Raw genomic sequence first — 27198 nt, forward strand, 5'->3', positions numbered from 1 at the left:
GAGAGAGAGAGAGAGAGAGAGAGAGAGAGAGAGAGAGAGAGAGAGAGAGGAGTTGGGAAAGTCGTAAAGAGGCCGCCAAATAAAGTTAGGAAATGAAAATTTGATCTTTAGTATTAAGGATATTCATTAAGAGTTTGGCAGCAGGAAAAGTCACCCCTATATTGACGGCAGGAGAAGTTTGGTGGGGTGAGGAGAAATAGATTAGTGTGACGGGGAGGAAGAGGGCAAGAGAGAGAGAGAGGTGAGGGAAACGAGGCCGGTCGATTTTGACGGACCCATTCAGGAAAGTGTGTAATGTCGTTCCATCTTCTTAATATGTTCTTTTATTTATATTCATTTGTCTATCTGTCCTTGTCTTCTTTCATCTTTTTGTCTTCTTATTGGTCAGTCACTCATCTTTATCTGTCTATATGTGTTTACCTCATTTTTTCTTTCATCTTTTTTTCTCCTTATTGGTCAGTCAGTTAGCCATGCAGTCTTTGTCCATATATTTGTGTATCTATTTATTTGTTACTGTCTTTCATCTTTTTGTCTTCTTATTCGTCAGTCAGTTAGCCATTCAGTATACCTACTCGTCTATATACCAATCTGTGTGTGTAAAGCCATCTCTGTATCTATCAAATCATCTCTTATCTGTGCACCTAAGTATCCATTTGTCTGTCTTACGCATTATCTATCTTTCGATCTGTCAATATCTATTTTTCTTCCAACAAAGTGAGGCAGTAATTGGAGAGCCGAAGAAGATGGTCGTTAGGAATTTTCTCAATAATGGCACGATCACATGAGCAACTTTTTTTTTTTTGGGGGGGGGGTGAGGGAGCAGCAGCGGCGGGTCGGAGGGATTTCACTGGCGATACCAAAATGGAAGATCGTTGGCGGGTTTGCCGATGATGTGCTGATGTTCCTGTTATGTGATCGTGTTTTCACTTAAGTTGGCATGTGGGAATACTTCAGATTTTTTTTATTTTTCATGATAATTACAGTGTAATGAATGACTGGTTTATTTGCTGGAATTTGTATAAACTGATGCATAATTTGAAAGCATCGATTCAGGACTGTCACCAGGGTCGGCTTCGTTCAAGAAGTGTGAAAAGTCTTGCGTCTGGCAGCGCGACGGACAGCTGTGAAAGTGCTAAATATTTATTCTATTTGGAAAGGCCAAGGGCTACAGAAACCTAATTCCCGTTCCCTAAGCAGTAAAGAGAAAAAAAAGTTTCCAATCAATTTCCTTCTGGAGGTGTTCTGGCACTCCTCTCTCAGAACGGCTCGGGTCATGGGAAGGTGTACAACTGTAGTTTGGCAGAGAATTACCGAGTTATCAATAATACAAGGGGACACACTTCGCCGTCAAATGAATCATATCACTGTGTATATTTTGTTGTGGCTTGCACTTGAGAGTAAAATATTATAAACCTGTTGACATCGTTCACTAGAGAGTAAGAGGTGAAGCAGAAAGAAAACAAATCACTTCCACATACGCATTCAATCTCCAAACTTATCTTACCTTGCAATCTTAACGTTTTCTGCTCTTGAATTGATTGATTTCTTTTATTTTGGCTTCGGAACGTTTTCATGTTATAAAGAAAAGGTTCGCTTGATACCACACAACTCTGACAACCTACATGTCTCTCACAGGTTGAAATTGTTGGAGGTAGAAATTTGTCATCTACAGTGTTTAAAATTTTGTTCACTGTTTACACTGTCCACCGTATAGTGCACGGTGAATGGATATTGTTCGTAGTTAAAGCGTGATATAATACTGATGATAATGACATGAATTAGACAAGGAAGGAGATTGTACAGTTGTAGGATTAGTTAAGGTAACCCACGAAGTCTGGGATGAGACTGGGATGAGAATGGGATTACCTGGCCGTAATTCTTCTTTATCATCCCAGCGCATTGTGCTTTCAGAATTACCAAGACTCTCCTTATTATTCAACTATATTTAGATATACAGAGCCATCTCTAAGTTTCTGCTGTAGTTGTTCCGTATGTCACGGAAACATCATATATATATATATATATATATATATATATATATATATATATATATATATATATATATATATATATATATATATATATATATATATATATATATATATATATACGAGTATATATATATATATATTCTGATGGTCGTCATCTTCACGCCAAAACAATTTAGCTATAAATAGTAAATTTTAATGCATGCATGATATTATCATGCCTACATTCAACTCCGAACCAGTGAATCATCAATGTTTGCGCTGCGTGTCATGGAAAGCAAATTATAAGTCAGCAACACGGTCATTTAAATATGAAAACTGTGTCCGGCCAGATAACTGGATAGGAGGCATCTGTGATTAATTTCATTACTGTTTGCGAGTATGTAATGACTATCCAGGTGAGTGACATAATTCGTGTTATTGCTGTGACCCGCGTATTACGTATATCATTAAGAGCAGATTTACATAACAGTGTTGTACAATTAGTGTTGGGCACGCAGCGTTCCGGTGTTCCACCATGCAAAGGTGGAGCCCCTCTTCAAAGAGTAACTGGTGGTGCAGGATTTTTTTTTTTTTTCAAGTACTTTGAATTCCTTCTCATATCGTTCACATTCTTCTGTTGCCCCATCGGTCAAATGGAGCACCAGTGGGCCAGCGTGGCCCTTTAACTTGTAAATACACGTATCGTCACCAACAATGGTTGCATCCACAAAAAAAAATAAAGTAAAAAAATAAAAATAAAGTAAAGCTTGCGTGTGTCCCATCTTGAGATGTAGGAAGAAACAAGTAACCATCAGAGTCAAATGAAGCTTTTGTATCGCAAAATTTCAATGACTGTGACACGTGCACGGCTGTGAACACCTTCACTGATTGTGATGTTGCCTGCCGCAGTTTGGTTGACTGGCTTTCAAACGGGCATGGATGTGTACTTCTTGCATCTTTCTTTCATTTCGTAGATATGAAAATGTTACTACTGATCATTTTTCATGTTTTACCTTTTATTTATTTATTCTTTTATGTTAGAAAGACACCGGCCCAGGTCAACAAAATGTAAAAAAAGAAAGAAAAAAAACGTCCCACTGAGGCGCCAGTCCTCAAAAAGAGGTCAGAAACGATCATCAAATACTGAAGGATAAGTGTCTTGAAACCTCCCTCTTGAAAGAGTTCAAGTCATAGGAAGAAGGAAATACGGAAGTAGGCAGGAAGTTCCAGAGTTTACCAGAAAATGGATGAATGATTGAGAATACGATAATACGGGTGAGAGAAAGTAGAAAATCTTGTGCAGCGAAGCCATGGAAGGAGGGGAGGCATGCAGTTAGCAAAATCAGAAGAGCAGGTAGCGTGAAAATAGGAAGAGACACAACATTGCGGCGATGAGAGAGAGGCTGAAGATAGTCAGTTAGAGGAGAGGAGTTCGTAAAATGAAAAGCTGAAGATATCTTTGTCGTCGCACTGCGGCGGGATACTTTCATAATCTAGTATACTTTCATAATCTACTGTATTCAGGATGCCTCACTCAATAATTAATGTTTGATATGAAATTTCATGGCGTCAAACATTAATCATTGGCATGTATCGCACCTCCAGCTCGTGTAATTACACGTGACATCCTTCACGTGCCCCCTTCCTTCCCCCACACACGAATTGAGAAAAAATGGACTCCATCCTGCTATTTGGTGAGCGACCCTGCATCATACCCGGATACGCAGCGCAGTTCTCACATGATTTATGTGTCTGTTAAGGGTCGTGTACAGGGAAAGACGCATTTTATTCCCTGGTAACCGATCAGTGGTGTGATAAGGGAGTGTGTTCTACACACTTTTTTTTCTCTCTCTGTGTCGTGGAGAGATGTTCGGCCAAAGACTGAAAAAAATGCATAATTGCTACTTGCCTCAAGGAAAAGAGGCTAGGGATTGTATCATTATTTATGAAAACCTTGATGTGTAATCAAGTAACATCCTCATTATGTCAATGCCCACCATTGCTGTCTTCTCTCCTCCTCCCCCTCGCCAATTCTTAGTGTATTTATATCAAAATGTCCTGTAACTTCTAAACTATGGCGTTAAAACCATTTCACCATAAAATACTTCCGACTTAGAATGAGTTGGTTATATCTGGGAATACGTATGTGACTTTCCTCCCGGGACACTATATATATATATATATATATATATATATATATATATATATATATATATATATATATATATATATATATATATATATATATATATATATATATATATATATATATATATATATATATATATATATATATATATATATATATATATATATATACGAGTATATATATATATATATATATATATATATATATATATATATATATATATATATATATATATATATATATATATATATATATATATATATATATATATATATATATCAGAACTGTCATCCTACTCTGAGGTGTACTGCTTGTTGTTGTTGTTGTTGTTGTTGTTGTTGTTGTTGTTGTTGTTGTTGTTGTTGTTGTTGTTGCTGCTGCTGCTGTTGAATTATTCCTATAGATTCATAATATCAGATTTGCTGCAAAACTCGGTGGACGAGTTTCAAGGCTTGGATCAAATCCTGATGCTGTTGTCCTCGTGTAGTGTGCTGGTCACGGTGACTTCCCGTCTTAACTTTCTGTGTACGCTTCTTTGCACTGCATAACTGTTTTACCTCAGCCAATCAAGGTCAACCGTCTTTGAGCACATATGATATCACAAGGTCTTCTACGGAAAGGATATGAACACTAGTATAATTCTTAAACACATAACAACTGTTTCTTTCAAAGAACTACCGTTTTCGTCTCTCAGGGGCTATTTCATCAGAAGGTTTTCTTAAATATTATGCGCTTTATCTTGATTACTTTGAACAGGCACCATTAAAAGTTCATGAATTTCTTTTTTTTTTCGGTATTTTTTCATATATCTAGTGATCTACCTGAAGGCTTCTTCACCTTCAACAGCAAAAGACATTTATGAGAACCTGGCCAATGATCTCTGTAACCTGTGAAAATAGACTTTACGAAATATCCAAGCGTTTCAAAATACGAGTCTTAGGTATGTACTTTCACTACACAAACGACCCTTGGCAATACAATATTTCACCCAAGGAGCAATTATTTAATCCACCAAGCTATTACATCAGGCAAGGAACATTTATTTTACCCTCAGAGCGATTACTTTCCCCCACACTGCCGAGCCGCGCAAGGAAGGCTGCAGGTGGTGACAGGCAGGGAAACACTCGGTCACACTGACACGCCTGGAGCGCGGTCCCCCAAGACAAAGAGGTTCTCATCCGTCCACACAGCGTCCATCTTCCTCCTCTGTTGTTATTTTATTCCTCATTCATCTTCATTATGCTTATTCCTTTGTTCTCTCCTTCCTGTATGATTCCTTGCTTTATATATTATTCTCTTTTATTTAATTCTTATGAAATTTCCATCTCCATCCTACATCTTCATTTTATTTCTAGTCTGTTATGATGTTCTTATTTTATATGTTTCTTTTGTTGTCACTTTTTCTGTATATTTATTTTAGCGTTCTGTTATCATGAGCGCAAGAGGATGCTGCCCTCACACACACACACACACACCCACACACCACGCCCAGCACCAAACAAAGGAAAGCGTCTACCTTGACTTCCTAATCTGGTGAAATATCGTCCCTGGAGTCGATCGGTGGTGGCGGCGGCCGAGCAGACAGACCAGCTGGATTCAGAAGAAAAGAAAGGAGGGAGAGAAGAGTTGTTTGCTCCTATTCAGAAACGCTTTGCTCTTTCACAACGACTATTTTCAAAGGCCACAGAGATGATTAGCCGAGTTCTCAAGAGTGTTTCTCCTTTTAATAACGTAGAAATCTTGTCAATTTGTCATAAAAAGCCGTAAAAATACCCTTTAAAATCCGTGTAGCTTCAACTAGAGCCTTTTGAAAGTAGCGGAGATGCGGCACAGATGTTTCAGAATGCGGGCCGTGGTTCCTCCGATATTTCAGTATTACCACGTATTGAAGATGATGCTGAGTCGACAGGCTGAGAGAGGAAGGCTTATGCAAGTACTGGTATTAAATCTCGTGATGACAGACGCTGTAAGAAGTTCCTACGCCGCTGAATCCATTGAATGAACGAATCCTTTTTCCCTCACTGATGAGATTTTCTCCACACAGAGGCGAGGTGATGGTGGCTGTAGTAGGAGTAGGAGTAGTAGTAGAAGTAGTAGTAGTAGTTGTAGTTGTTGTTGTTGTTGTAGTAGTAGTAGCAGTAGTAGTAGTAGTAGTAGTAGTAGTAGTTGTTGTTGTAGTTGTTGTTGTAGTTGTTGTTGTTGTTGTTGTTGTTGTTGTTGTTGTTGTTGTTGTTGTTGTTGTTGTTGTTGTAGAAGTAGTAGTAGTAGTAGTCGTAGTAGTAGTAGTGATGGTGGTGATGGTGGTGGTGGTAATTATGGTGCTGTTGTTAGGAGCAGTAATAGTAGTAGCAGCAGCAGCAGTTACCATCCATGTGCTGTGCTTCATGGTGCAGGAGAGCAATACTGGATCGGGAAAACGAGGGACAGATGAGATACAGTGCAGGTGGAGTTACGGCCACTAATACACTTTCATTGTCCATTTCACTTTGATACTGAAAGACGAGGATCTGGAATTAATTGAATTTAGGCGACCATCGTTAGCATAGAAACGAGGCCCCACGTCTATTACACGGAAACTAAACAGCGGGGCGGCTCCTTGAGGCAGGCTGGGCGCTGCAACCTCGCCTCCCCGCCTGGCCGTGCATCCCACCTATTGCGCTTCTGGGCTTGGCTAATGTTCACTGAGTTCGTTTTTTTTTTTTTTCCCAAGGGTTTAATATATAAAGTCTGAAAAGATCAAGTGAAAATGAAAAATAAAAAAAAAAATCATAAAACTTAAAACTGTGAAAATCACCAAACTAAAACTATTTAAATTTGCTTACATCTGCACTGTAGCAGAGGTGAGCCTGCGTGGGGAAACCTATCCATTCCGGTATATAATGTCAGTGGCCAAGGGTTTGTGCTTGCTTATAAAGCGTAACACCAGTCGTAAATAACATGGCTAGTGAGGGTCAAGTCAGACACCACGCCTCGCTGGCCCCGGCTATCTTGACAGGAAACACTAAGTTTGGGCCGATTCCTCGCAGTGGACCTGCCTAGCATGGCCGTACGTCTCTACTCTAATTTGGCTCTGCCGATCGGTGGAATATGCAAACCTCCTCACTGCGGCAAAGTTGTGTTCCACTCGAGAGGAGCAAATAACATAATATCCTTTAAACCACTCGACGATGATATTGCTATGAGCACTGATACCGTAATCTCTCCGCCATTCTCTTTCTATCAAGTTGTTATTGTTCGCGACTCTGGGATTTGAAGTAATCGCTTCATTCTGCGCTAAATTGTTGCTGCCAGCGTCGATCCGCTTCAGATCTGTTTGAAACGCTTTTAGGATGAAAAATATATCATCACCACAAACGTATCATATTCTCTCACGGTAGAACTAGGATATACTAGATAAAGATGAAAACGTCAAGTTCTTCTAGTAGCACGTCAGAAAATACTCTTTGTCGTCAGCTTATTAGCCCATCTCTATACGGGATCGCTGTTTTTGATGAGCTGCCTCCAATTTCCTGTGTCCCCTGCCATGTCGGTATCTAGTCCCTTTTCTCTCATGTCATCTCTTATGCAAACTTTCCATCTAATCTTGGGTCTTCATCTCCTCCTCCTTCCTTGCACGTCAGAAAATACTATGCCTCCTGTTGCCTGTGACATAAGTCTCTAGAATCAATACAAAGCTAAATTGAGTGAGTTATACAAAATTCATTCGCCTCTGTTCCGGTTGCTGACCTCATCTTTCAGACAGCTTGAATGAAGGTAGTAAACATATGCCCGGCGATGGCGTAGCGAATGTGCATCGAAGATTTTCTCGTTAGTGGCCTGTTAAGGGTAAGGAGGTCGTGATACAAAGCCAAAATGTTCGGTTAAGCCTTGTGATTACCAGAGAAGGAGGGGAATGATAGGCGCCCCACCGAGAACCAAGGGGGCTGAGGGGACTGCCCGCTGCGAGTCATGGCGTGAAGACTCCAACTAATGCAACTAATGTTAGACTACTTCAAGAAGGGTCAGATAAGTTTGGTCCCAGAATATATGGTCCGCAGCATTTCCAGGGGCGCCCAGAGCGTTAGTTAGATTCAGAAGAGAGAGCATCAGATATATTTAAGATATCTCAAGAATCTCAACAAGGAGGTACAACAGTAATGTATACCATTAATACGACTTATACGATTTATATATAAATATGCAATGCTGCGCGTACGCACATCGCCCCCTCCCACAAACACACACACGCTGTAGGCCTTATGTGGTGTGGATTTCGCATTTACTAGAAGAAATCTGGGTGGGAGAAATCGAAGAATGTTGCTGGACATTCTATGTTTCTTTGAGTTTCGTAACTTGCCAATATCAGAACAATAATAATCGTTTGTGCATCAGACACTAACTTGCCTCCAGTGATGAGTAAAGGAAAGTAGATTATTTCAAAACAAACCACTCACTCTCAGTTGCAATAAACTCTATGCTATCTGGAGTCTCGATAAAAAAAAAATGTCGAGGTATTATTACCAGCAAAGTCTCTTCACGATTATTGGTATAGATCTGAACTTTGAACTTTTAAGCTGCCAACTAACAGCCTTAATGGAAGCGTCCATTGATCAGGCAGGTGAAACGTGCAACAAAGAGTGTCACCAGAAATTACGCTTTAGAATACCAATATGTATGTAAGTATTATGTAAGTGTTATGAACCACATAATGTCATGCAGTGCGGCGGAGTGCGTGGGTCGAGTATTGGTGGCGGTTTGCTTCCTCTCTGGTGTGTGCGGCATTTCTGTGTCTTGTGTCAGTAATGTTACTCGCGGCATGAACTCACCGCGTGCCACTGAGGGGGTGACAGGCCAGGAATTTGGTGGTGATGGACGTGATACTGGTTAACATTTAGCTGGTGACATTTAGTTGGTTGTGTTTGCTCTGACACGATGCGTCATTTCCTGTCGATAAACTGGACGAAATGTTTATTCCTGTCCCTGCTGGATGTTGCCATGGCTGTCGCGTGTTTTTCTGGCTGCCTTGTTACCTTCTATGGGGGATTTTTTGTCATGCAGCTTTATGGGAGGAAAATTGAAGGCATAACACACACACACACACACACACACACACACACACACACACACACACACACACCGCGTAGTGTAGTGGTTATTAGCACGTTCGGCTCATAACCAAGAAGGCCCGGGTTCGAATCCCGTGCTCGACGAGGCAAATGGGCGAGCCTCTTAATGTGTAGTCCCTGTTCACCTAGCAACAAGTAGGTATGGGATGTAACCCGAGGGGTTGTGATCTCTCTGTCCCGGTGTGTGGTATGTCAGTGGTCTCAGTCCTTCTCAAAGATCGGTCACTATGAGCTCTGAGCTGTTTCCGTATGGGAACGGCTGGCTGGGTGACCAGCAGACGACCGTAGGTGAATCACACACACACACACACACACACACACACATGTCAGAAGGGAGGCAGACATAACAGAATTGTAAGCCACCAATTAGAACATCTAATAATTATAGTTATAGTTCTGTTATTTAAAGAAGAGATAAGGAAAACTTCTACTTCAGGACAGCAATTACTTACTCTGTCATTCCGTCAGGGATTAATCCACTTTTATCAGAGCAGGTCGTGTAGTTATTCTTTTATACATATTTGACGTAAGATTCAGTTGTGCGTGTAATGCAAGGGTACCATGAATAAGAGTCAGACTAAGTTAATTTTAAATAAACAAAATCATGCAGGTACATTATTATCTTCAACAACAAATTTAGATCTTCCTTTGATGTCAGGACTGATACTACTTTGACACAAAATAATATTAACATTTTTTTCAAACTTCAGTGTTGAGGTTCACAGAAAAGGAAAAAAAAAAATTATATATATATATATATATATATATATATATATATATATATATATATATATATATATATATATATATATATATATATATATATATATATATATATATATATATATATATATATATATATATATATATATATATATATATATATATGAAAGGAAAGTTTGGAGAAGAGAAAAAAAAGTACCAAAGTGTAAATTTCGTGGAGAAGTGTGATATAATATTGTTATCTTGAAAACAGAACGTTGTAAAGCGAGCTTGGAGGAGCCACACTGGAAAACAACTTCAACAACAACAGCAACAACAATCACTACTACTACTACTACTACTACTACTACTACTACTACTACTACTACTACTACTACTACTACTAATAATAATAATAATAATGATAATAATACCACTACTACTATTGGTGCTACTATTACCACTACTACTATTACTACTATTACCACTACCACTAGTACTACTATTTCAAGGACTTGTTAATATGACACAAAATAGGTTCAATTTAATAATGAGAAATAAAGGCAGCACATGTGATAGGATGTGAAACATTATTCTGTGTCTGAGAAATAAGTTAGAAAACATGTCCACGGGGGACCAGAGAAGTAAGGGTGGTCCTCAACCATGAAATTAAAAAAAGAATTCTTCATGTACAAAGTTTTGACATAAATTATATTAAGGCAACGAACCCTACCTTGAACAATATGATTTCGAAAGGTGGAGCGAAACCAGGAAAGGAAAATACTCATAAAGCGAACAGGTGTGGAAAGAAAAGTCTGATCTTACGATGAGAAAACAAAGTGAGTAAAAAATTGAACTGTGGAGGTGAAATTTTTATCAAATCAGAACTGAAGAAACTAATTAACAGAAGACAAAGGCAAGAAAAGATAAATGCTAAACTGAATGCGATAAAAAGAAATCATTAAGGAAGAAAAGAGTTTTGACAGCCATTCAAATAGAACTGATTTTAGGCAAACATCAAATCCTTTCCGCGAAGGTAAAAATATATTCGAAGTTATTGATGCATGAAGAAAAACGGTGAAAAGATTTGAAGAGTTTTTAAAAGAGTAATCATGTACTCTTCAAATAATGACAGTCACCTTTAAATGTGTTAGCAGAGAGAGAGAGAGAGAGAGAGAGAGAGAGAGAGAGAGAGAGAGAGAGAGAGAGAGAGAGAGAGAGAGAGAGAGAGGCAAATAGAAACTGACAAAATTACATAGTTCATTAAGTGTTCCTTTTTTCTGACTTCAATGGTGAAATTTGCTGACCCAACCCAGTTTTCCTTGGCACCTCCGTCTGTCCAGCACCACTCCTTCATGTGGTCTTGTTGGGAAATGATCTCCTTATGTTGGGGTTAGAATGATCATTATTAGGCTAGTAGTAGTAGTGGTAGTAGTAGTAGTAGTAGTAGTAGTAGTAATAGTAGTAGTAGTAGTAGTAGTAGTAGTGGTGGTGGTGGTGGTGGTAGTGGTAGTGGTGGTGGTAGTAATACTGATAATAAAAAGTAATAGTGTTACGTAATGTAATCTAATCATCAATCATCATCTAAGGTATTGATCGAGGATGGCAGTCTTGGGTACGCATCTCCCCCCGTGGAAAGCAAGACCTCCCAGGAAAGCTAAGGATCACAGCGCTCGGCTGCAACACAGGTGTTCTTCCTGGACTTAATGTCGTCAGTGTGGATATCACAAGCTCACTACAGAGAGAGCGAAACACAGTGAAATTTGAGATTAATTGATTTAATGGCATCGCAACAAATGAATAATATGGAGCAATTAGGAAGGTATTGACCTGAGTGAGGAAAAATAGTAAGATATATTCAGCACCAATACTTGTTTCACGGTATGAGAAGGAAAAAGAAGCAGTGAAAGTCACACCCAAGGAGCTTACAGACATGAGTGTGATTCCTATTTGCCATACGAGTGACTGAAAATACAGTGGTGTTGTCTAGCATTGTTTTCATTACGCTGCCGTGAGTGCCCTACAGCATTCTGGCTTGCAGGGGACTGTGCTACCGATAACTGTTTTCAGGAGCCCTTAGTAAGAAGTTGTCACACATAAATATCATGAAATCGAAATGTTTGTCTTGCGTCTGCTATTATAGCCGCTGGTTTTCGCCACTAACGTTATTTCTGCTGTACGGTGACAACGCTGTTAGTAGTGCTTCTGACGTCACTACCGCCAACACTATTTCTCAGTAAACAGTACAAATAACATTAGCAGCAAAAAATAAAAAAAGTAAAATAGAACAGCAACAGCAAAATGGTGCTGGCAGTCATGCTGCTGACAGCACCGCCCCTGAGTGGCATCTTCGACCGGGAAGAAAAACATACACATTTTTACTGATAACAATGAAAGTCAATTTCTCTCGGATGACGAAGCCAGACGGAAAAACGAAGAGTAACAATACTTCTCCTTTCCCCTCCCTGTGCCTTCCCCCTCTCGTGTTCCCCTCGCTCATCATTTTATAAGCGGCTGGAGGTCTTGGGGCGATCACAACCAAGATTGCCAACCATAAATCCTCGGTTCCCGGTAGCTCCCTCATCGCCCTCCCTCCTCTCCCTGCCTCATCTCAACCCCCACTCGACATGTAAGATGTTCAATGATGACTTGTTGTAATTCCTGTCTGACCCTTATTATTGCTACTTAGTTTCCTCCTCCTCCTCCTCCTCCTTTTCTTGTTGTTCGCATCTCCTCCTTTCCTTCCCAGCGTCTCAATATCACGTCTCCTGCCTTTCATTTTCTTTAATCCTATTCACCCTCGCTTCCCTTCTTCCTTTGCTTCGTCTTCCTTATCTCCTCTCCCTTGCCTTCTTCCCTCTCCCTCTCTCCCTTCCTCTCTCTCTTCCAGCCCCTACCCAAACACATGACAGTACCAAATGTGTCCTCTCTACCCTTCTTCCCTTCCCTTTACTCCCCTCTCTCATCCAGTTCCCTCCCTTGCTCCCCTCTTCTCTCTCTCTCTCTCTCTCTCTCTCTCTCTCTCTCTCTCTCTCTCTCTCTCTCTCTCTCTCTCTCTCTCTCTCTCTCTCTCTCTCTCTCTCTCTCTCTCTCTCTCTCTCTCTACCTCTCCAGACCGCCGCCTCCCATCATCCCCAGCTGACGTAACCAGTCCTCCTCCTCCTCCTCCTCTTCCTCCTCCTCCTCCTCCTCCTCCTCCTCCTCCTCCTCCTCCTCCTCCTCCTCCTCCAATTGACGATCATGGTGGGCTGCTCCTACAGGTCCTCCACCACCACTTTCACCACCACCACCACTATCACTGTCACCACCACACACACACACTCTCTCTCTCTCTCTCTCTCTCTCTCTCTCTCTCTCTCTCTCTCTCTCTCTCTCTCTCTCTCTCTCTCTCTCTCTCTCTCTCTCTCTCTCTCTCATGCTGCAGATGATCGAGGTTAAGTAGTCTCAAATCCAGAAGCCTACCAACCCGCGCGCTCTCCTCCACTCGTCCTTCCTAATCTGCTCCTCGTCCCCTCTCCCTCGTCTTCCCCGTCATCCCCACGCCCCACGCCGCTCCTGCAGTGTCTGGCCTCTCGTCCCATCTCTCCTCGGACCCATAAGCTGGCAGGGGAGGAAGGGAGGACGAGGAAAAGAAGCGAGCGAGGTCTGTCCTTCCATTTCCCCTCGTGTCAGAAGTGGCCCTGGTTAGGATGCAAAACACGCCTCGCCTCGCTGAGATGTGGCGGCGGTGGTGGTGATGGTGGTGGTGAAGGGTGAGTGTGTTAAGTGTACTGGTGGTGACGATGGTTAGTAGTAGATGTAGTGGTGGTGGTGGTGATGAGAGTGAATAAAAGTGGTGTTACTGGTCTTAATGTTGGAATGGTGCTTGTTGGTGATGTTTGTGGTATTTATGATGGTGGTGGTACTAGTAGTAATGGTGGTAGTAGTAATAGTGGCTTTCAGTGGTTGGTAGCATGAGGATGGTGCTGGTGATAATGATGATGGTGGTGGGGGGGACGGTGGTGATAGTGGTGCTGTACATTGTAAGCTAGTGGTAGTGGTGGCAGTGGTGGTGGTGGTGGTAGTAAACATTGTAAGTAGTAAAGTGTTGAGAACGTAATAGTGATGGTGATGGTGGTGGTGGTGGTGGTGGTGTACGTGTGGCAGTGCGTGGTGTGTACATTGCGTCAGAGTAACAGACAGGAGAAAGCTACTTATTGATTCGCCGTGCTGTCTTTTCTGAATACGAGAGAGAGAGAGAGAGAGAGAGAAGAGCAAGTGAATAACCCACTGAGGTATTTATTCTCTCATCAGTAATGAATGTTGAAGTGAAATGTTTTACGTGATTCATTATTGCATTTATTCCTTTGTTCTCAACCCTCAGTTTCCGCAATTCGCTTTGAAAAGGTTGATGATTTACTGAAATGTGATTAACTCTTTACCTCCATTATGTTCCCTGGATTATGATTTTAATGTTAATAAATAAAGAAAAAAAGTATATTTATTGCCAGCCGCGCGCTTAAACTATGTGAATTTTGTTCTTTCCGGTACCGTCATTATATAGATAGATAGGTAGATAGATAGATAGATAGATAGATAGATAGATAGATAGATAAATAAGTAGATAAATATAAGAGGTGATCATTTCATAATCTGTATACATATTATCGATTTTATCTTTCGCTTATACTTCCTGTCAACTACACACATAAATGAAGTGAAATTGTTCTTTTTTTTCCATTATTGCCACAGTCTCTCTCTCTCTCTCTCTCTCTCTCTCTCTCTCTCTCTCTCTCTCTCTCTCTCTCTCTCTCTCTCTCTCTCTCTCTCTCTCTCTCTCTCTCTCTCTCTGTACGAGGTAGTCATTTTATAACCTGTATTCATGCATAATCACTTTATATACTCGTATTTCACTCTATACTTGATTCTATTTATTTTACATTTATTTCATTAATGGCTACAGACTTGTGATCCTGCAACTCTCTAAAATTGAATAGGAAAGGAATCTGATCGGCATGGCAAATTTACGCAACTCTGGTACCAAACCTTGCATTATCCTGTCATTATTGTACCTCTTCAGAAACACTATATAAGTGAGGCGGTTAGTGGTAGCGCCCACTACCACTCATACTACACACAGCACCACGACACGGGGGAAGCTCTGAGGAAGCCATAAAGCAAGACAAGAACCCAGTGGAGCACCCAGCAAGGAGTAATTTAGGCAGTGCAATAATTGTGTGCGTGTCTCAGCCTCTCAGGGGAGCAGATGAAGAGGTGTCCACACACTCAACACCCGTGAAGGAGATATGTGTTGATTAGTTACGCCTGTGTGTGCCACTGATGCATTCAGATCCCCGCTGCGTTAATTAATGTTGTGCACAAGATGAAGAGTACGAGTGTATAAGTTTGCTGCATATGGATGACGGCCATTTACGATCGAGGTACTGCAGCAACACCAAAGTTAATTATGACTCAAGTACTCCTGCGAGATGAAATTATTAACCATGTAGTAGTTGCAGTAGTAGTAGTAGTAGTAGTAGTAGTAGTAATATATTCTTATACAGACTTAATTCTTCTTTACATGCAAAATGTCAACGTGAAAAGAAAAAAATAAGTATAAGGAAGTAACAGAGTAATAAGAGGTTCATATCAAGCGTCTGCATCTTGTTTGGCGGGAATATGAAACTGCTGGGAAGGCGCTGCTTGCCGCCGTCCTTATTTTACTTATATTTCGTGTGAGTCGCACTTTATGAAGCACAAGAAATGACTTTCTGTATCTTAGCCCTCGAAAGATGAGAGAAAAGAACTGAGAAGAAAACAGAAGAAAGGATGATGATGATGATGATGATGATGAAAAGCACAATAATGGATATCAAATGATCGAAGTAATTATTTCTATAGTCTCTTTCTTTGGCTCTGGCCGTGTAGTTGTGTTCTTGATTAAGCCTGTGTGACGGTCTGGATTGGTGTAACAGAGTCGCAACTTGTGTGTCTTTGCCATTTTTTTCTTGCATTCAGTTCAGTGTCTGAGGTCACGGTCTGAATCTGCTGGCGCTCGATTTCTCAGGATCCGACAGTGGTGTTATTTAGATCATTATTAAAAATAGTAATTGACGGGACGAGGAGTCGATTATGTAGTTTCAATAATTGTATGATCCCTTAGAGAACACCGTACTTCTCATCTGGCATTCCTTCAACTGTCTCTCCACGTCAGGACAAGCGGGGAGAGGTCTTCTTTCAATAGCTACACTCTTTCCACGCATAACTACTTGTCATCAGCATTACAAAGGAGGAATAAAGCTTAGTGGTAAACATTTTTCCGTCCCGTGCCTGGTGATGATAGCCAATACCATAACTGAGATGGCGGCGGCAGGTCATCCGTCCTCCCAGGAGGGGGCGGTGCTGGTGCTTTGCAGGCAAGCGAATTGCCATCAGTACGGAACCTTGGCTGATTTTGGGAGCGAGTGAGGCTTTTGTACCGAAGGCAACTGGAAAATGTTGTATTGTATCTTTGCCTTTGCGAAAATTTAGTCAATATGAAAGAGATAACAAAAGAGCATTCCACACTTCAGGAGGTTGTGATTCCTTGCGCCCAGTCTGCTCGATGGCACGCACTGCTGCCATGACACTCCACTGAACAGATTTCATGTCCCTTGTGCATTATTGGTTTTCATGAAGCGGCGCTCAAACCTTTCACGGTCATGTCAGATTATCTTTTTTGTCACTGGTCCTATTTGTGACACGAGACCTGCCCGTCCATCTGCCTTACCCTTGCCCTTGCCTTTGTCCTTGCCCGATCTGGCTCATTCCCGAAGTCCTGTCTGCCTCGCTATCCTTGTCACATCTATCTCATTTCTCATGCTTTATCTGCTTCACTCCCCATACCCCCATCTGCCTCGTCCCATGCATCCCCTTCGGCTCCAACGTCCTCAAGAGTGCTCGCAGAGACTTGGATATGAAAGGAGGCGGCGAGTCGAGATGTCTTAGTGCCACTCGAAGACGCTCGGGTTCTAGACAAACTCTGAAGAAAGAGGAGTAGTAGGAAGTGGACGCGGAGGAGCAGGAGAAAGAGGAGGAGCCTGGAGTGAGGTCAAGGATGAGGCGAGACTACCAGCATTGTGTACTCGTATTGTAACTCCGCCGCCGCCTCTCACGTCTCCTCCACCTTATGGGAGGCTGCTTATATCACCACGCCTTGAGGCTCAGAGGGAAGGGAGGACTGGAGGTTGAGTTGGCGAGGGTGAGATGTGAAGGTCATACGAGCGCGTGAGGTTATTGGAGTATCCGACACACGTGGAAAGGATTAGTGATAACATTTGCTCTGAACTTCATATCTTTAATCATTGGCGTGATATTAAATTATTATTTATACAGAACGGTGAGTAGTTTAGATGTTTCTCTCTCTGGTAAAATGCTATCGTATTTACAGTTTAGTTGTGAGTATTCCAACAACGCAATATCAACAGTGATCATTTGTCAGGATTAAAATAAACATCATAAGCCACTCCGTATTGTTCAACATTTTAACTCGTACTTCCATGGCTTGACGTGATGAGGGCTGGACTGTGCCATAAACAAAAGTATTTGAACATAATCCTCCTGTATGAAGCATTCGTATTTTGAATTGTGTTACCTCTCAGACAAGGTTATCGGAAAAAAAAATGTTGTGATAATAATAGTAGTCAGTGGTGATAGTAGCAGTAGTAGTAGTATTAGTAGTAGTAGTAGTAGTAGCTATAACAACAGCAGCAGCAGCAGCAGCAGCAGCAGCAGCAGCAGCAGCAACAGCAACAACAACAACAACAACAACAACAACGATGATGATGATGATGATTATACTACTACTCCTACTACTGCTACTACTACTATCACTACTACCACTAATATTAATAATAATAATAATAATAATTATTATTATTGTAATAATAATATTAATAATAATAATAATAATAATGATAATAATGATAATAATAATAATAATAATAATAATAATAATAATAATAATAATAATAATAATAATAATAATAAAATTACACCAAATACCAAATGTGGGAGCCAAAAATCGTGGTAAACGTGCCGTTGCTGAGGCAAAATAAGGCTTGCATGAACAAAACGCCGAATGGTACGATTGTACCTTCCTTTCTGAAATGACGGTATTCCATAATTCATAACCAGGACATTCCCGATGCATTTTTTCATACGAGGTAGTCCCAGAATTGCAATTGGCACTCCAGTCCCCTCACTCCTTGAATCCAGGGATCCACAGGAGGAGACAAGTGACAATTGAATTTCCAGGATCTAGTTGACGGCTTAGGGAAATTTTGCATTGCTTTTTATTATGTATTATGTATTATTATTATTATTGTGTGACAAGTTTATGGATGGGGATAACAGATGGAAATAGGTAGGTGTGTTTCTTACAGGGACTGCCACGTGTAAGCCTGGTCGCTTCTTGCAGCTTCCCTTATTTCTTATGTTCTTATGTTCTTATGTTATTATTATTATTATTATTATTATTATTATTAGTAGTAGTAGTAGTAGTAGTAGTAGTATTGTGTTAGCTCTCAGGCCCATCATCACAGCCTTCTTTTTTTCTTAATTTTACATATATGTTAGTTAATGGATGGATATTTTCTCCAAAGTACTTGAATAGAATTAGATTGCACTCAAACGTCAAATTTCTTTAGGTACAGATAAGAGGTAGTGGCTAATGGGGCAATGCTTGAGGAACACGGGGTTGTTTTGTGTTAGGTGGGGTTGTACCTTAAAAATTACATTTCCTCGTGATTATGTAAGAAAATGGAAGACAGTAGGTCCGAAATGTCTTCAAGGAATGATAAATACTGACGTTGATGTTAATGATGATGGTCATTATCATAGCCATCATCATTATTATTATCATCATTATCATCACCATCATCATCATCATCATCATCTTCATGAGAAAATTTCCATGCCTATGTTCGACTGAAAATAATCGAACATTATAGGTTCGGAAAGGATGGCAGTCGGCTGATCACGTCGTAGCTGGAATGAAGGAAACATGAATAACCCGGAGAAGGGTTAGCAAACACTTCATGGTGATATTAGTGAGAGACATGCGGGTCTTTACCCAGATAGTGACATTGGCGTGTGAATTAAGAATGTGGAGTGCCAGAAACAGATTGATGGACTGACTAGTTTCCGGGACTGCGACAATGAGGTTACGGCGACGCGAGGCCACGAGCTGCTGGAAAGCGCAAAGTGCCGTTCGTTAAGTGTAACATGATGAGGAAAGTGTTCATTGTTCTCAGTGATTTGATTTCTACCTCGTATTTCATAACTATTTTTTTCATAACCCTTTCTGGTAAAAACATAAGAACATAAGAAAATAAGGGAAGCTGTAAGAAGCCGCCAGGCCTACATGTGGCAGTCCCTGGACGAAACATACCTACCCTCCACCTGTTATCCTCATCCATGACTTTGTTGATCATTCCTCACTAGCTCGTTTGGTCGTTTCCTGCCCATTATTATCTTAGATTTCAAAGATTCTCGTAACATTTTCAGTGATGGTCATATTGGATTCAATCTGTCCCATCATGTAAAAGATGTTATTTTTCTATATTATACCAAATTCGTGCTAATGCGTCACTTCCACGTCATGGCTCTTTTCCTTATTAACACGTTCCTCCTCGACCCGCGCGATGTTCACCGGTACTTATCATCATGCGCATGAGGCCATTTGTTCCCAGAACCACCGGCTTGCACAGGACTGGTGCCCCTTGCCTCGTAATACTCGTAGAATTCTTAGTCATGGCGTTTATTGCTCTGATGGCCTTGACTGATAGCTATCAAAGCAAATCGAACCCTTCCTTAAAAAATTATTGGTCTTTGAGCTATGTAGTAAAGTATTAAAATATTCAGTGGACCAATAAAGTTATCTATGTGGTGCGAACGGCTTGTCCTCATTGTAAGAAAAGCTTTTCCTCAACAGCCCGCAGCAAAATGTGAACAATAGGAGGAAACATTTTCTGAAAGTAAGCAAAAGCCGTTCACAGTCACAGACAACTTGCTTGACTTGCGCAACATGTGATTTTTATTATTTTTCTTTCATTTTCAGACGGTAACTACCCTTCTCGTAGTTATTATTTTGTCATAACCAGCGTGCTACATTACTCTCTTGTTATTAGATAATAATTACGCAGTGTACCCTAAACTATCGAAAATGTTGATAGTACATAATTGTGATGATAATGATGCACTTCACAGAGGAGGAGACCTGGAGCCCCGTGTCGTCCCGTGGGGAGCAACCTGCCCCGCGCCACGCCCACTCTGCCGTGCTGCACGACGACGCCATGTGGGTGTACGGCGGCATGACGGATCTGCAGGAGCGCAACGACTTCTGGCGCTTTGATACAGGTGTGTGTGTGTGTGTGTGTGTGTGTGTGTGTGTGTGTGTGTGTGTGTGTGGGATTTACGTAGTTGTAATCATCTAGTTATAGCATCCGGTATTTGTCAGGACGATTTTTAATAATCCATTTGGCTCTTTCCTTTAGCGGCACCTCAGTGGGCCTTTTTATTTTCCTTCCTTTTTGTTGAGTCTCTCTTACATATTAAAAGGCTCATGTTCCGTCTCTTTACGTATATCTATTTCACTCAAGCTTAAAGTTGTTAGTTCCATACACACACCACCTCTCCTGCCAGTTCATTCCAGGTGTCAATATTTCTGAATGAGAACAAGAATTTCTCCCCATTGTTTAAGCTTTTTTTTTTTTTCTGTTACATATTTATCTCCCTTTGTCCTCCCATACTCAGTAATCTCCATACGGCTTTTGAATATTGTAAAAATTTCGCTTTTCTCTTCTTTCCTTCAGTGTGTGTGTGTGTGTGTGTGTGTGTGTGTGTGTGTGTGTGTTTACATATTCCGTACATATTTTCAGTAAGCACTTAAAATTTAATATACCTGTCATTTATCTTTTTTTTTTTTTTACACCGACATCATATTCATTCAGGATTTTAGTAATTTTGACTCACACATGTCTTGCACGAGTAGACTGCACATACAAGTGTTCTCGGCAGTATACCATTCCTAGTCTTAAAAATGTTTCTGAATGTTTTTTTTTTCTTTTTTTTCTGTTGATGTTATTTTATTTCTGATTTTTAAGTGTGGTAAGAATACGAATTTTCCAGGAAATTTACCTTTCCTCTACTATTTGACGACTTTTCTTCTCTTTATGACTGACTCACTTTACGTAGTACAGTTATAGCATTGTTATTATGATTGTTATAGCGATTGAATGTGGAAGACGGCAGGAAGAAGTGAAAACAGAAAGTCGGACGAAAAAAAAAAGAAGAGAAGGGAAGGAAAGTAGGGGAGGAGAGGAGGCGGGAAGGATGAATGGTGGCCAGAGTGACCCAAGGTACAAAGCCAACAATTCAAGAAGAGTAAGAGAGATAAGTTTTCCTGGAAGAGAATAGGTCAAGTGTCTCTCTCTCTCTCTCTCTCTCTCTCTCTCTCTCTCTCTCTCTCTCTCTCTCTCTCTCTCTCTCTCTCTCTCTCTCTCTCTCTCTCTCACCGCTAACTAACTCTTCCCCAGTGGGAAAGACGTGGACGCAGATACGGTCTCGCCCCAACCCCGGGTACCTGCACTCACACGTGGCCGCCAAGCTCCACTCCTCCATGGTGGTGTTTGGCGGCGAGCGGCAGGGCGAGGTGCTCAACGACCTGTGGCGGTACCACTTTGGTAAGCTGCTTTTTGTAGTCCACCTCTTGAGATGGTTTGTTTTGTGGGTTGAATTGTACTGCTGCTGCTGCTGCTGCTGCTGCTGCTGCTGCTGCTGCTGCTGCTGCTACTGCTGCTACTGCTGCTGCTGCTGCTGCTGCTGCTGCTGCTGCTGCTACTACTACTACTACTACTACTACTACTACTACTACTACTACTACTACTACTACTGAAGTTCCAATAATAGTAATTGTAGCAGTAGTAGTAGTAGTAGTAGTAGCAGCAGCAGCAGCAGCAGCAGCAGCAGCAGCAGCAGCAGTAGTAGTAGGAGTAGTAGTAGTAGTAGTAGTAGTAGTAGTAGTAGTAGTAGTAGTAGTAGTAGTAGCGGTAGTAGTTAGTAGTAGTAGTAGTAGTAGTAGTAGTAGTAGTAGTAGTAGTAGTAGTAGTAGTAGTAGTAGTAGTTTAGTAGTAGAAGTGTTTCTGCTGTTGCTGCTGTTTTTACTTTTATTAACTGGTACTACTACTTGAGTAGTAGTAGTAGTAGTGGTAGTAGCAGCACCAGCACCAGCAGCATCAGCACCATCAACAAGCAGCACCAGCAGTACTACTACTACTACTACTACAATAGTAGTAGTAGTAGTAGTAGTAGTAGTAGCAGTATCTGTAGCTGCTGTAGTAGCGGTAGTAGCAAGAGCAACAACGACAGCAGTAGCACCAGCAGCAGCAGCAGCAGCAGCAGCAGCAGTAGTAGTCGTAGTAGTAGTAGTAGTAGTAGTAACAGTACTAGTAGTACTTCTTTTTTTGTTGTTGTTGCTACTGCTATTGTTATAACAGTAGTAATAGTTATAGCATAAGGAAAGAAATGTGACAGAAATTTCAGGCACCTTATAGTAGACGCGTGATTAAAAGCTTTTGCTTTGAAAGACGTGATTTGACTGCATATAAAAACACCGAACGGTGACTCTTAATTAAAAAAGAAAAAAAAAAATCAGGCAACACTTCAGAATTGTCTTTGTCGATTAGTTCTTTGGAGAATTAGTCGTAACGAATCTATATTTCCCATTTTCCTCAGAGCTCTTTCACTTTCTTTTCGAAGAGTGGATAGATTATAGCACAAGTTTATTTATCTGAAATTATTATATATCCCTAAAAATAACATGCAGAGTAATTAATTATTTCTCTCTCTCTCTCTCTCTCTCTCTCTCTCTCTCTCTCTCTCTCTCTCTCTCTCTCTCTCTCTCTCTCAGCTACCGGTGCGTGGGAACGGCTTGTGTCCTCCGGAATTAAGCCCCAGCCCAGATCTCAGTTCTGCTCCTTCGTGGCTCCATCTCACCACACCAAGGGACCGCGCTTCCACACCCCTTCCCGCGCAGGCTCCTCTTCCGCCGCCAGTAGCAGTAGCGGCTACAGCAGTTCCCACAGTCATGATTCTTATCGCACCAGAAGAGTCCACCCTGATGATTCCCTTGGCCCTGGGGGCGTCTCCAAAGGTAGCGGTGGAACCACCCGAGTGTCCAGTACGAATACAAAATGTTCTTGTCAGGAATGCATGGAGGAGGACGAGGATGAAGATTTGGATCCCAGCCGCCTCCGCTCACTCATTCAAAAGAACTGCACCAATGCCTCCACCACCCAACTCAAGATGTCCATTTCGAAGTTTTCTCAGTTGAACCTGTCTCACCTAGGAAAATATTACAGCTATAGCATGCTCAGTAATGACAGCACGGAAAGCATTGTAGAGGAGTCCCTTGCAAGCACATGCGACAGTCTCGGCAGCAAGATCGTCAAGTCCCAGAGTATCCACTTGATGGGCAAGGATAAGGATGGGAGACCCGAAGGAGTGCCGACTGGTATAACCAGAGACATAGTTTCTGTGCCAAATTTTGGTGATTTGAAAGATGGTGACGGGGAAGGTCCAGCTTCTCAGATGCCAGTCAATCACGTCAAGGTGATCACGGTGCTGCCGGCGGAGGGCCAGGCGGAAGCCAGCCTGGAGGACGATCCCGCTGACTTAGTAGCAGACATCAAAGGTCGTCTGGCCTTCACTCAAGAAGACAACATCCGATCGGCAGACACCAGCATCAGTGAAAACCTCATGTCCTTCTCCTGTACCACTGACAGCAACCTCAGTAGTAACACTAATCTCTTTGGTTCCACCAGCAATCCTGTGGGGGGACTCAGTAGTTTTTCGAACCCAAACTATGTAGGCTTTGACCCGGCACAGGAAAGCAGTGGTGGGCTGCTGAGCCAGGATTACTGGCGCACTGGCGCGCTGGATCTGGAAAGCCTCAGACACAAGGAATTTGCCGAAATACTTAGGACACCACCAGACTCCGGCATTGGCCTGGGAGTGGAAATGGAGCGACGCACTCCCCTCGATTTCAAGTTCACTCCCGTGGAGGACTTTGTAACCTTTGACAACCAGACGGCGCGGTTCAGCAAGACTCACACTGATGATCATCAATCCTCTGGGACAAATGGCGCTGCTGACAAGAATGTTACTTCTGTCTCCAGAGTAACTTTCTCGTCAGGCCAACCAAAGAGCAGCTCTGGAGGACAAGCGGGTGGACGTTCAGGCGAGAGGGACAGGGAACCCCCGCCCCCTCGTATCAACCCTTTCATGAGGGAGGAGTCTACACTGGAGCCTAACGCTCCCAGTGCTATGTATATTGTTGGTGGGAAGGAAATGGACCAGATGACGGCCTTCAAACGACCGATATCAGTATGGAAACTCGACTTGCCGTTTTAATGGGCAGAGTCCCTAGGGAAGCAGTGTTATTGAGGCCGTGATCATGTAATATAGAGTTGCCTTCCATCCATTACAGAGATGCATTTTGTACAAAGAATATGAGGAATCACATTCATTCCAAGCTTAATCATTCCCAGGATAAACATATACATATATTTTTTCCTCTTAGGTAGACGCCCGAATGAGTAATATATTTCTCACATATGAACGTGCGTAATACGTATATCTGTCCAAGTATCCCGTCCTGTGCTCGCGTAGCTTCAAGTCGCTATGTATTTCCGTCAGGAGCAGTTTAATGTTAATCCTCAACATTTAGTCTTGATACTGTGGACCTCGTTCACCTGCAATGTTTTAGTGCTTATCTTTTTTGCATGTTTGATAGTTATATTGTGCATCAGTTACTGGCAGCCTCCTGAGCGTATCAGTTATTCCTTATCCTTTGCGCCACGTGATCATTCGTTCCTGTGCTGATAGGGTGGGTCAGGAGCGAGCCGGTGCAAACCAGGCAATGGCCTGGCAGCACCTGAAAGCCCAGGCATTGAAATCACATCTTTTGTCAAACTCTGCCTGTTGCCTCCATCCACAATGTTTTATTTTCTTTACAGAAAATTCGTATGTTGTGATTCACCTTTACATCAGACACCAAGTTATAATTCCAGGCATGCTGCAGCTTTGTTTATCATAAGCCAGGGTCTATAAGTTTACGGCTTGTGACTGTTGCAGTGGCAGCAGTGTGGTGAGAGGAAGCAGCTTGGAGAAGACCCGGGCTTTCACTGCAGGATAAGGAAGAGGAATCAGGCCAGTCCATAGCCAGTATCTAGTCCGTTTGCTTTTATTGTATACTTTGTTGTGTTTATGGAATGATTATATTATTCATTATTATTTTAGAAAGCACCATTAGTGTTCTGGGGATGTTGTTAGGTCAGCCCCAAACAGGGATGTGCCAAAGAGGAGCCGTGTGTGAGGACGGACATGGAGTCGTCGCCTGCACAGCGGTGCTTTAGAGGCAGCATGCGCGTGTCTCAGTCTTCAGAGAATACGTAATGATAACAAAGAAACAAGGAACAAGGAGTGCTGGCATTGTATTATTGTACAGTATTATGGTATAGGTATTCCGATATCATGTTATTATACTGTGGTAACGAACTTCGTCCAAACGGAACCCAAGTAAGGGCTGGCTATAGTGAAGAGCGGTGCGGTGGTGCTGTGTGTGCGTGCAGGACTGGCTGGATCTGCTGTCTGTTGTCTGCTGTTTGCTGCATTGTATGAATGTGTACATGTAATAACGTGTTTTTTATCACTGCCTGATATTCTGTTCCTGATATTCTTTCTGTCTTAAACCACACTCATTGTTTACCTGTTGAGTCTGTCGCACTGACTACATGATTGCAGGTGTGTTACTGCAAAACAAAAACAAAAAAACACATTTTTTTTTTCTATTCAAGTGTACCATATTTAGGACAATGCCTAATCAAGGTGTAACTTCATTTTATTCGTGCACTTTTAAATATTTCTGATTCGGACTATAGTGTTGTGTTTCGACTAACGAACTGCATCAAATGTTAGAATGTATTTTTAAGGAAGGAAATTTAAAAGTCAAGCGACGCATGTTGTCTTTAGGGAAGTGTTAAGCTGGCGAGGCGAGGCATGCTTCCCTCTTTCAGGTCTTAACGAGGCTCGTGTCACGTGCTGCTCACGGCTGGACCGCCTTACAGAGCAATTAAAGGAACGATAATGTTCTTACTTTTATTAGTATTTTTAAAATTGTTATTATATTATTTGCTATAGCTGACAGTTTGACTCCAGAACTACTAGGTGTAGTGGTGTACACAGTTCAAGGAATAACATTGGGGACAGCAGCGTGGCTTGAAATCACCTGAGTAGAATTGTTTTAAGGGGTGTACCCTTAGACATCCCATAGTCAGATGATGTGTGATCATGAGGACACTACTCCTCTTGAAGTAAATAATGTCACTCATATATCAAGTATTTCTTCTAATAGGCCATAAGCGAGCCACAAAATTTTTTATTGAGAAGTATTAGGCATTTTTTTTTTTTTTTTGTCTTTAATTAAATCCCATTCCCTTTGTAAGTGTGTGTGTGTGTGTGTGTGTGTGTGTATATATATATATATATATATATATATATATATATATATATATATATATATATATATATATATATATATATATATATATTATAAAGTGATAAACTCAATCACACCATTAATCACTTACCTTAGTTAACTTTACTCTATTTTATTATATATATATATATATATATATATATATATATATATATATATATATATATATATATATATATATATATATATATATATTTATCTATTTATTTATTTATTTACTTATTTATTTTGTTTTATTTATTTATTTATTTATTTATTTTATTTATTTATTTATTTATTTATTTTTTTTTTTTTTATCTAGGGCTGGTAAATCCTGATGAGGGAGAGGGAAGGAGGGAGGAGGGGAAGCCACAAGCTCAGCAATGGGCACTATGTATTATCTTATCCCTTTATGATTATATTTGTCACTGAATTACTTATGCGATACTTTGTTGCATAACTTTTTGAATCAATATTTCATTATGGAAGCATCTAAAGAGTGAAGAAAACTGAGATAAAAGCAGCTGTGTCATCTGCCCATTCCATCACGGTGGGGGTGGCTGACGTCACCTGGCCTTGCGTCACCCTTTATAATTGTGGCCTTCTCCTAATTGAATCTTCTTGGCTTTAAAAGTGTTAAGACTAAGATGAAGCATTCTGAGTCATGGAACAGTGTTTAGTCGACTACATAGAAATGCAAGAGGGTTTCACACACAC

At 41.2% G+C, this 27198-nt stretch overlaps 1 protein-coding gene across 6 annotated transcripts in view; it reads left to right on the plus strand.

The window, feature by feature from the left end:
• LOC135108443 (uncharacterized) overlaps positions 1–26468 on the plus strand; it is a 129746-nt gene extending 103278 nt beyond the window's left edge. For all 6 annotated transcript variants that reach the window (XM_064019470.1, XM_064019465.1, XM_064019466.1 and 3 more), the window contains 3 exons: positions 20154–20303; positions 21482–21628; positions 22855–26468. In XM_064019470.1, coding sequence (XP_063875540.1) covers positions 20154–20303; positions 21482–21628; positions 22855–24356 — 1799 coding nt within the window. In that variant the 3' untranslated portion in view covers positions 24357–26468. The remainder of the gene's footprint in view (positions 1–20153; positions 20304–21481; positions 21629–22854) is intronic.
• Positions 26469–27198: the final 730 nt, after the last annotated feature.

This window comes from Scylla paramamosain, chromosome 17, assembly GCF_035594125.1.
Source record: "Scylla paramamosain isolate STU-SP2022 chromosome 17, ASM3559412v1, whole genome shotgun sequence".
In the NCBI taxonomy this organism is placed as follows: domain Eukaryota; kingdom Metazoa; phylum Arthropoda; class Malacostraca; order Decapoda; family Portunidae; genus Scylla; species Scylla paramamosain.